At 46.3% G+C, this 11,391-nt stretch overlaps 1 protein-coding gene across 2 annotated transcripts in view; it reads right to left on the bottom strand.

Moving 5' to 3' along the window:
* Nucleotides 1-849: 849 nt before the first annotated feature.
* Nucleotides 850-11,391, bottom strand: part of LOC140388509 (SRSF protein kinase 3) — a 56,414-nt gene continuing 45,872 nt past the window's right edge. For both annotated transcript variants that reach the window (XM_072472822.1, XM_072472823.1), the window contains 2 exons: nucleotides 3,735-3,827; nucleotides 850-2,338 (listed from right to left, as the gene is read on the bottom strand). In XM_072472822.1, coding sequence (XP_072328923.1) covers nucleotides 2,130-2,338; nucleotides 3,735-3,827 — 302 coding nt within the window. In that variant the 3' untranslated portion in view covers nucleotides 850-2,129. The remainder of the gene's footprint in view (nucleotides 2,339-3,734; nucleotides 3,828-11,391) is intronic.

The following is an 11,391-nucleotide window of genomic DNA, read 5'->3' as shown; positions in this document are numbered from 1 at the left end:
GCATGGCCAATCCACCTAACTTGCACATCTTTGGGTTGTGGGGGTGAAACCCACGCAGACACGGGGAGAATGTGCAAACTCCACATGGACAGTGACCCAGGGCCGGGATTCGAACTCGGGTCCTCAGCGCCGTAGGCAGCAATGCTAACCACTGTTGCATTGTTAATATAAGCCTACTTGTGGCAATAAAGATTATTTATTTATTTATTTAATTTATATATTTTACAGGGGCTGGTTTAGCACAGTGGGTTAAACAGCTGGCTTGTAATGCAGACAAGGCCAACAGCACGGGTTCAGTTCCCGTACCTGCCGCCCCGAACAGGCGCCGGAATGTGGCGACTAGGAGCTTTTCACAGTAACTTCATTGAAGCCTACCTGTGACAATAAGCTATTATTATTAGGGGCTGGTTTAGCACAGTGGGCTAAACAGCTGGCTTGTAATGCAGAACAAGTCCAGCAGCGCGGGTTCAATTCCTGTACCGGCCTCCCTGAACAGGTGCCGGAATGTGGCGACTAGGGGCTTTTCACAGTAACTTCATTGAAGCCTACTTGCGACAATAAGTGATTATTATTATTATTTATATGCCTTTTGGGCTGTTTGCTTGTTTCTCTGCTGTGACTACATGTCACTCTATGTAACTCCCTCCCTTTCCCTAGGTCCTTTCTTTTACGTCCACTCCTCATTGGCTGACATGAGCGCTTACTTTTCACAGCAGAATTCTAATTGCTCTTCTGTGAGTTACATATTTATTTTGTGTTCCTGTTCTTGAATTAATTATTAAATGATCTGTGGGAGGAAGATACAACATATGGACAATTTTACAGAATAAAAATTCACATTCAAATAAAAAGTTTGACGAATTATTTTTATAATTGAAAGGAATTCGTTATTTCAGCACACACAAACAGCATGAGTCACAACTAGATTGCGTACCAACATGAAAAAAACACCAGATCAGAAAGATGCTCAAACACAGTAGCAACCTGCAGTGTCTAGAACTAAAATTATCATATCCAGTTGGTCAGAATTCATAATCAGCCAATTCAAAGTGATATAGAATTCCAAAGAGGTCATCTTTATATAATTCTCAAAAAGAACAAAGCTAGACTTTCCACAATAACAACTGAATAAGCTCCACAGGCTTGGCAGGATCTGCTCAGAGAGAAACAGAGTTAACATATTGAGCCCGTCTGCTTCGCCTTCAGAGCTGAAGAAGGATAGAGATGTGTTGGATTATATATTTGGAGAAGGGGGTGGAGGAGGTGGGGGAGAATAGAAGATCAGGGATAGGTTTGGAGCTAAGGAGAGATTGACAAAGGTGTCATGGAGACAAAACAAAGGGAGCATTAATGGTGGCACTGAAGAAGGTGCTGATAGTGGCATGAAGGTAAGATAGCAGAATGTGTTAATAGGAGAAGTAAGGTCAAGTGCTCAGTGAAAGCAAAACAGTACAAGTGACAGATGGCCCTGTGCTGGGGGAGTTACTGTCAGACCTGAGTTCGTCTACCATTTTCTGTTTTTATTTCAGATTTCCAGCTTCCAAGCTACTCTTCAGGTTCTTCACCATGCAGATGTTGAGCACTACAACAGGTTAATTCTCATATCTGTTGTGATGGTTACTGTATTACTGTACCCTTATCATCATGTAAGGATGTAAGGTGATGTCCCCTTTAAGACCGGGCTTGGGACCCTAGGGGACTCCGCCTCCGGCTCCTCCCACCTGGGAGCTGTATATAAGGGGCTGCCTTGTGGGCGGCACCCAGTAAGCACCTGTCTCGGCACCAGGCTAATTCTTAGCTTATTAAAGCCTTCTTTACCGTTTTACTCTCCAGCGTCGTTATTGAGGGTACAACATCTATTTACAGCTGGATGGTGTTAAATCTCTATTATTTGTAATGCAATTAATGAGCAGAACGGTCACACAACAAAGCCTTGGGTGAGTCATCACCTCAATGTACCTCCTACAAGTTTCTTTTATTATTTACATTTCATCTCAAAATTGTATTTACTGGACTTCAAGTCCCGTCGAGATTTATGTACAAAACCAAATGCTGGGGGTCCTTAATTATCCAGCAACTTCCATTATTTACGAGGAAGTTATACCCCCATTACAGTGGACAATGGAAATCTATCTGAAACAGTCTTCATGGACCTCAATGTTCAGCCATGGGTGTTGGAGGCATTCTGCTGCAGTTGCCCGTTGCTCTGGTATATACCTGAGCATTTGATGAAGAAAGTCGGAAAATGTAGCTGCGGCTTCTAACGGGAACTCATATTTCTCCACAAGTACATCGTATAATCCCCAGGGTCTTATTGTCTTGATGTGTCGTAGCTCACCTGAGGACAGAAATAGGATCAAAGTTAATCTCATTTGCATAGTATTGGCTCCAACTTTGTGTGTCTTTCAGTGGGTATACAGTAGACATCTGTTCCCACTCAATATTACTTAAAAAATCCTTTTGACGAATCTTGGTAAAATGAATCACGTTATGTGACATTATCACACAGCGAGTTCCCAATCCCCAGTAACTCTCTGATGATGAATCATTAGGCTTTTCCCCACAGGGAGAGAGGGGAGGATATCTGGAGTCAAATCCACCAAAATTCAGAAGACATCGCAGATTAAGTTATTTTAGAATGAGTTATTGGACAGCACGAACTTCCAAACTTAAGATGCTCACACCGTTTACAAGAGAATTTTCTGCTTAGCAAGGTCCTAATTTGTAATAATAATAATGATAATCGCTTATTGTCACAAGCAGGCTTCAGTGAAGTTACTGTGAAAAGCCCCTAGTCGCCACATTCCGGCACCTGTTCGGGGAGGCCGGTACGGGAATTGAACCCGCGCTGCTGGCATTGTTCTGCATTACAAGTTAGCTGTTGTGCCCACTGTGCTAAACCAGCCCCAAGTTAGCAGAGATGTTACTGGTGACAATTACTTATTTTTCCATGGACAAGGATCAACCTGGCTCAGTTTGTAAGACACTTGCCTCTGAGTCAGAGGATGTAGATCCAAATCCCACTCCAGGAGCCAGGCTAACACCGTATTGTAGTGTTGAGGCTACATCACCAGAAGTGTGAGCTTTTAGGAGAGATGTTAATATAAGTCCCCGCCTCTCAACTCACATAAATGTAAAGAGGATTGAATCACATTACTCGTTTTCGATAATTTACAGTCATCATAACAGTAAGTCAAGTGAGTCGAAGAAACTGGGGTCCCGGGGTACAACTTGGGGGGGGGGGGATAATAGAGAAACTGTGATAGTATCCCTGGAATTGGAAATGAGAAAAGCCACCCAACTGAGGCTTTGACAGATGGAGAATTCCATGACTGGTTGTGGGAATGAATAAGGCATGTACGTCAGCTTGGTGCTTGAACATATACAAATCAATCTATAAAGCAAATACAACTGTACAAAGTGGTTTTTAAGACACAATAGTCTAGGAACTATGATGCAACAGTCGAGACTCTAGAATTCACCTCAAAATTACTGAGATAAGGAGGGGCAAAATTAGCCAGGGTTCCTGGAATTGACTCAAATCTAATGGCCTCTGCTGAAACTGTATGTGCACGAGCTGGGAGAAGACAGGCTTAGGCTCAGCTGTCGTTGAACTAAACAGTGGACTGATCTATCAAGGAAGCCTTTTGGTACAATATTGCAGGATTCTGGTACAGATATTAGCTTATGTTTAATACTGTTTAGGAGTTATATGATTTGTTACCATACTGTACCTTTTAGGTTGAAAAAGTCTTTGGAGTACTTTCCAGAGAGCGCACATTTCAATGGGATTCTCCCAAGCAGCTCAATAATATGTGCAATGTGGTCTGTTATGGAAGAGAGCAGTGGGGAAGGAATAGATGATGAGTAAAGAAAGGCAAAGGGAAACAAATACTTATTTACAGAATGGATCAAGTGTTTTGATACAGAAAAAAACTTAAACCCGCTTAAGTGTTAGCCTCTCTATATCTGAGTAGGTGGCTTCATTAAAACGCATTTGCAGAATAATTGTGGCTGGGGTACTGGCTCAAATCTAAGCCAGTGAAAGAGTGCAAGAGGTAGAGCAAGTGTGTATGTGAGAGAGAGATGGTTTGTGTGTGTGAGAGAGGGTGAGAGAGAAAGAATGAGCACCTGTAAAACGGTAACCAAGAAATTAGGCAGACAGTAAACCATAAAGGCAAAAACAAGGATCTGAAATTCCTGGGTAGCCCTTGGGAGAGTTGTGTGGATCTGGGATAGTGTGGGATTGCCCGTGCCCCCCATTCCGTATGAAACCCTGTGCTTAGGCTAAAGTGAGTGTCTTGGAATAATGCTCAGCATTTCCAGCATATATTCGTGTATTTAATTGAGATGGGGAAGCAATTTTGCTGAGCATCTTTCTATTGTATCAGCAGGCTGACAGGAACCTATTGGGTTGCCTCAAAATTTTAAAATATTCCCTGGTCCCTTCTTTAGCTTGGGCACTCCGCTGGCAGGCAACCCTAACGTCTGAAGTTAATTCAAGAATAAGTGAACAGGTGTATTTCAGCATTGCCAAATTTCTATTCCCGGGATTTCTAACATGCTGGAAAGTGGAATCCTACTCGATCCATGTTCCACCCCCTTGTCCCGACAGACACTGCACAACAAAACTATCCAGCCAATAGCCGGAATTTCAGCTCTAGAGGGAACAACACAATAATAGAGAAATAATAAGCTGCTGTGACAAACAGACTGACGGAAAAAAATGGTGCAGTGTGAGAAACAGTCACAAAACAACAAATGGTCCGGAGAGGGACACAGCGAGGAACAGAGAAAGCAACGGACAAAGAGTGAACAATAGGAAGGGATAGGTGCAACTAAACAGGCACATAAATACAAAAAGGAAACACCAATGGCTGATGGAAACCTGAAGCTTGCAAATAGAGTTAATGTTTCACGTCAATGACCCATTGACCAATGGTCGTCAATCTGAAACACTATGCTGTTTCTCTCTGCAGAAGCTGCCTGCCCTGCTGAGTATTTTTTTTTTTTAAATTTAGTGTACCCAATTCATTTTTTACAATTAAGGGGCAATTTAGCGTGGCCAATCCACCTACCCTGCACATCGTTGGGTTGTGGGGGCAAAACCCATGCAAACACGGGGAGAATGTGCAAACTCCACACGGACAGTGATCTTGAACCAGAATCGAACCTGGGACCTGTGGTAAACACCACTGGTAACACATTGCATGTATTACGGTACTGCCACTGTATTATAGATACCACAGTAAATCCCAGCCTGCTGGCTCCTCCCAGCAGGCGGCGTATAAAAGTGTATGCTCTCCTGCGCTGCTCCCATTCTGGTTCCAGCTGCAGGAGGCACAACATCTTGTGCAATAAAACCTCGATTGTTTCACAATTCTCGTCTCGTGGTAATTGACGGTACATCAGGTCCTCAGCTCTGTGAGGCAGCAGTGCTAACCACTGCTGCCCCCTGCTCAGTATTTCCAGCATTCTCTGTTTTTATTTTGTGTCAGGTATAACATTGACAGAAAATTTGCCGGGAAAAAAATAAGGAGACTTGAAACTCAGTCCGAGACACAGATTTAATAAGATAGAGAATGGAGAGATATAAAAGAATCTTTTACAGGAAGCTTGAGTGCAGGAGAGTCAACTGGAGCATAAACCAACACAATTAAGTTTTTTTTCAAATATATTTATTCAGAAATTTTGCATATTAAGTCTGAGGGCTTGGCACTGCCGAACCTGATGTACTATTATTGGGAGGTGAAGGAGGAGAAGGTGTTGGACTGGTGTGGGGATCCGGAGGCAGTCTGGGCAAGGATGGAGGTTAGGTCGCGTAAGGGGACAAGGCAGCGGCGTTATTGACGGCTCTGCTGCCGTTTGCTCCATGAACATTTTCAGGGAATCCGGTGGTGGTAGCCACATAAAAAATGGTGGAAACTACAGCAGCATTTTGAAGCAGGGGGAGGGTTGAAGATGTATCCGATTAGGGACAATCACATATTTGAACTGGCTGGATTGGATGCCAGGTTTAGAGGCTGGGAGGGTAAGGAGGTGGCAGTAATGGGGGATTTATTCCTGGAGGAGCGGTTTGCGATTAGCGGAGAAGCAGGGTTTGCGCAGTCAGAGGCTTTCAGATACTTGCAGGTTCGGAATTTAGCTAGGAGGATTCTTTCGACCTTCCCGGTGTTGCCGCTGTCATCATTGGTGGCGAGGGTATTGTCATTGGTGGGATGGAAGATGGGAATACTTTCAGAATCTGCTGGAGGACATAACGATGCTGGAGGGGATTAAGGCCTAGTGGGAGGAAGAACTAGGGAGGGAAGTGGAGGGGGCGGTGTCGTGTGAAGTCAAGGCTCAGGCTCATAGAATTAAAGGTGGTGCGTCGGGCACATTTAACAAGGGCTGGGGTGAGCCGAGAGTTTGAAGGGGTAGAGGATAGTTGTGAAGGGTGTTGGAACGGCCCAGCGAATCAAGTACATATTTTCTGGGCATGTTCTAAGCGAGCAAACTTTCGGGGTTCCTTCTTCAGCACCATGTTGCCGATCTTACAAAGGGGTTTGGAGCCTGGTCCCCTAGAAGTCATTTTTGGGGTGTCGGACCTGCCGGAGCTGCAGACGGGTGCGGGGGCAGATGCTGGCTTAGCTTTCGCCTCGCTGATTGCTGGCAGACGGGTTCTGTTCGAGTTGAAGTCAGCTTCTCCATCCAGTGCCTAGGCATGGATGGGGGATCTCATGAAGTTGTTGTACCTTGAGAAAATTAAATACACGTTGAGAGATTCGAGTGGGAGGTTTTTACACATGATGGCAGCCATTTGTCGTGTATTTCAAGGAACTGATCATCGCCAAAAGCTGGGGGGGCGGGGGGGGGGGGGCAGATTGGAGGGGGTGTTTTGGGGGTTGTTTATCTGTTTTGTGTTTTTGTATGTATATATTTTTTAAATATCCAATAAAAATGCTTTTTTCATTATAGTCAATACAACCCAAAACAGGGAGAAAAAGGAAAAACATCACAATCAAAAACAAAGAAAAACAACATACAACACCAAATTAATTCAAAAACAAAAACTAACCTAAAACCCCTAACAAGTGACAGTGACTAACTCATTAAAAAAGGAAATAAATGTCTGCCATCTTAGATAGAACCCCTCCACTGACCCTGGAGGTGAATTTGACCTCCAAATGCAGAAATCACATTAAGTCACCCAGCCAAGCAGTGGCAATAGGCGGAGTGGGAGACCATCAACCAAGCAATATTCGCCTCCGGGCTATCAACAAGGCAAAGAAAGGGACATCCACCTTTACCCCAGACTGCATCACCGGTGAATCCAAAACCCCAAATATGGCCATCAGCGGACACGGATCCAAATCCACATGGATTATCGCCAACATGGTGTTCAAGAATGAAGCCCCGAAGCCTATACGTTTGGGGCAGGACCAGAACATATGCTTATGGTTAGCCGGCCCAAGAGAACAGCACTCACACCTATGCACAACACCGGGGAAGCACCCATTCATCCTTGCCTGATCAAGTGCGTCCTATGCGACACCTTAAACTGAATCACGCTCTGTCGAGCACATGAAGATGTGGAGTACCCTATGAAGGGCCTCAGTCCACACCTCCCCATTAAGAATGGGACTCAGGGCAGCACAGTGGTTAGAACTGCTGCCTCACAGCGCAGAGAACCAGGGTTCGATCCCGGCCCCAGGTCACTGTCCGTGTGGAGTTTGCACATTCTCCCCGTGTCTACATGGGTCTCACCCCCACAGCCCAAAGATGTGCAGGTTAGGTGGATTGGCCACGCAAAATTGCCCCTTAATTGGAAAAAAGAAATTGGGTACTCTAAATTTATTTTTAAAAAGAATGGGAATTCATCCTCCCATATGACCATGACCATGAAATAGACCCTCGATCAGGCCTAGTCAGAGACAGAATCTTCTTCATCAGGGAAGGGGACGGCCCCAAAGGAAAGAAAGGAAAAGCTAGACGCGAAAAATCGCAAGCTTGGAAATACCTAAAAAGACTGGAACTGGCCAGCTGGAATTTCTAAGTTAACTCCCTAAAACTGCCCAACCTTCCCTCCACAAACATGTCCCCAAACCACTCCAGACCCTTCACCTCCTAAGATTTAAATGTGGAGTCCAAACCAGCAGGTGGGAGGAGGTGATTATTGCAAAAAGGGCTAGTGAAGACAGGGAAAGGAGCTTTAAATGCAGTCTAAGCTGTTCCAAATTCTACAGAAGGAGACCACCATTGGATTTGAGAAAAATCTAACAGGGAATAAGGGCAACGTGCAGTGACTATTGCACGAAGAGTAGATGTAGTGCAGGAATGGGCTTGCATTTGTCCCCATATGGATCACTAAAGCACAGCAATATTTTTTGGATGTTAGCTGCCCAGTAATAAAACAATATATTGGGGAAGGCCAAGCCCCCCGACTGTCTCTCCCTTTGGGAGAAGAACACCATGGATTCCAGGATACATTTTTAAAAATTCATTTTACGGGACGTGAGCATCGCTGGCTGGAGCAGCATTTATTGCTCGTCCTTTACTGCGCACCATTTCATAGAACTTAGAACATAGAACATTACAGCGCAGTACAGGCCCTTCGGCCCTCAATGTTGCGCCGACCTGTGAAACCACTCTAAAGCCCATCAACACTATTCCCTTATCGTCCATATGTCTATCCAATGACCATTTGAATGCCCTTAGTGTTGGCGAGTCCACTACTGTTGCAGGCAGGGCATTCCATGCCTTTACGACTCTCTGAGTAAAGAACCTGGGTGAAATTCTCCGGAAACGGCGTGATGTCCGCCGACTGGTGCCCAAAACGGCGCAAATCAGACGGGCATTGCGCCGCCCCAAAGGTGTGGAATCCTCCGCATCTTTGGGGGCCGAGCCCCAACTTTGAGGGGCTAGGTCGGCACCGGACGAATTTCCGCCCCGCCAGCTGGCGGGAAAGGCCTTTGGTGCCCGCCAGCTGGCGCGGAAATAACATCTCCGGGCGGCGCATGTGCGGGAGCGTCAGCGGCCGCTGACGGCATTCCCGCGCATGCCCATTGGAGGGAGTCTCTTCCACCTCCGCCATGGTGGAGACCATGGCGGAGGCGGAAGGGAAAGAGTGCCCCCACGGCACAGGTCCGCCCGCGGATCGGTGGGCCCCGATCGCGGGCCAGGCCACCGTGGGGGCACCTCCCGGGTCCAGATCGCCCCGCGCCCCCCCCAGGACCCCGGAGCCCGCCGCGCCGCCTTGTCCCGCCGGTAAGGTAGGTGGTTCAATTTACGCCGGCGGGACAGGCATTTTAGCGGTGGGACTTCGGCTCATACGGGCCGGAGAATCGAGCGGGGGGGCCCGCCAACCGGCGTGCCGCGATTCCCGCCCCCGCCGAATATCCGGTGCCAGAGACTTCGGCAACCGGCGGGGGCGGGATTCACGCCAGCCCCCGGCGATTCTCTGACCAGGCGGGGGGTCGGTGAATCTCGCCCCCTACCTCTGACATCTGTCTTATATCTAACTCCCCTCAATTTAAAGCTATGTCCCCTCATGTTAGACATCAGCATCCGTGGAAAAAGGCTCTCACTGTCCACCCTATCTAATCCTCTGATCATCTTGTATGCCTCAATTAAGTCACCTCGCAACCTTCTTCTCTCTAACGAAAACAGCCTCAAGTCCCTCAGCCTTCCCTCATAAGATCTTCCCTCCATACCAGGCAACTTCTGGAAAAAATCCCCTCTGCACCCTTTCCAAAGCTTCCACATCCTTCCTATAATGCGGCGACCAGAATTGCACACAATACTCCAAATGCGGCCGCACCAGAGTTTTGTACAGCTATAACATGCCCTCAGGGCTCCGAAACTCAATCCCTCTACCAATAAAAGCTAACACACCGTACACCTTCTTATCAACCCTCTCAACCTGGGTGGCAACTTTCAGGGATCTATGTACATGGACACCGAGATCTCTCTGCTCATCCACACTGCCAAGAATCTTACCATTAGCCCAGTACTCTGTCTTCCTGTTATTCCTTCCAAAATGAATCACCTCACACTTTTCTGCATTAAACTCCATTTGCCACCTCTCAGCCCAGCGCTGCAGCTTATCTATGTCCCTCTGTAACTTGTAACATCCTTCCGCACTGTCCTCAACTCCACCGACATTAGTGTCATCTGCAAATTTACTCACCCATTCTTCTACGCCATCCTCCAGGTCAGTTATAAAAATGACAAACAGCAGTGGCCCCAAACCAGATCCTTCTGGTACACCACCAGTAACTGAACTCCAGTCTGACCATTTCCCATCAACCACCACCCTTTGTCTTCTTCCAGCTAGCCAATTTCTGATCCAAACTGCTAAATCACCCTGAATCCCATGCCTCTGTACCTTCTGCAGTAGACTTCCGTGGGGAACCTTATCAAACGCTTTACTGAAATCCATATACACCACATCAACTGCTTTACCCTCGTCCACCTGTTTGGTCACCTTCTCAAAGAACTCAATAAGGTTTGTGAGGCACGACCTACCCTTCACAAAACCGTGTTGACTATCTCTAATCAAATTATTCCTTTCCAGATGATTATACATCCTGTCTCTTATAAACCTTTCCAAGATTTTGCCCACAACAGAAGTAAGGCTCACTGGTCTATAGTTACCAGGGTTGTCTCTACTCACCTTCTTGAACAAGGGGACAACATTTGCTATCCTCCAGTCTTCTGGCACTATTCCTGTAGACAAAGATGACTTAAAGATCAAAGCCAAAGGCTCAGCAATCTCCTCCCTAGCTTCCCAGAGAATCCTAGGATAAATCCCATCCGGCCCAGTGGACTTATCTATTTTCACACTTTCCAGAATTGCTAACACCTCCTCCTTATGAACCTCAAGCCCTTCTAGTCTAGTAGCCTGAATCTCAGTATTCTCCTCGACAACATTGTTTTTTTTCCTGTGTGAATACTGACAAAAAATATTCATTTAGCACCTCTAATATCCCCTCAGACTCCACGCACAACTTCCCACTACGGTCCTTGACTGGCCCTACTCTTACCCTCGTCATTCTTTTATTCCTGACATATCTGTAGAAAGCTTTAGGGTTATTCTTGATCCTACCTACCAAAGACTTCTCATGTCCCCTCCTGGCTCTTCTTAGCTCTCTCTTTAGATCCTTCCTGGCTAACTTGTAACTCTCGAGCGCCTTAACTGAACCTTCATGTCTCATCTTTACATAAGCCTCCTTCTTCCTCTTGGACAAGTGTTTCGACTGCTTTAGTAAACCACAGTTCCCTCGCTCGACCACTTCCCCCCTGCCTGACAGGTACATACTTATCAAGGACACGTAGTAGCTGTTCCTTGAACAAGCTCCACATTTCCATTGTGCCCATCCCCTGCAGTTTTCCTCTCCATCCGCTGCATCC

This window comes from Scyliorhinus torazame, chromosome 13, assembly GCF_047496885.1.
Source record: "Scyliorhinus torazame isolate Kashiwa2021f chromosome 13, sScyTor2.1, whole genome shotgun sequence".
Taxonomy (NCBI): Eukaryota; Metazoa; Chordata; class Chondrichthyes; order Carcharhiniformes; family Scyliorhinidae; genus Scyliorhinus; species Scyliorhinus torazame.
This window is presented reverse-complemented; position numbering and strand designations above follow the sequence as displayed.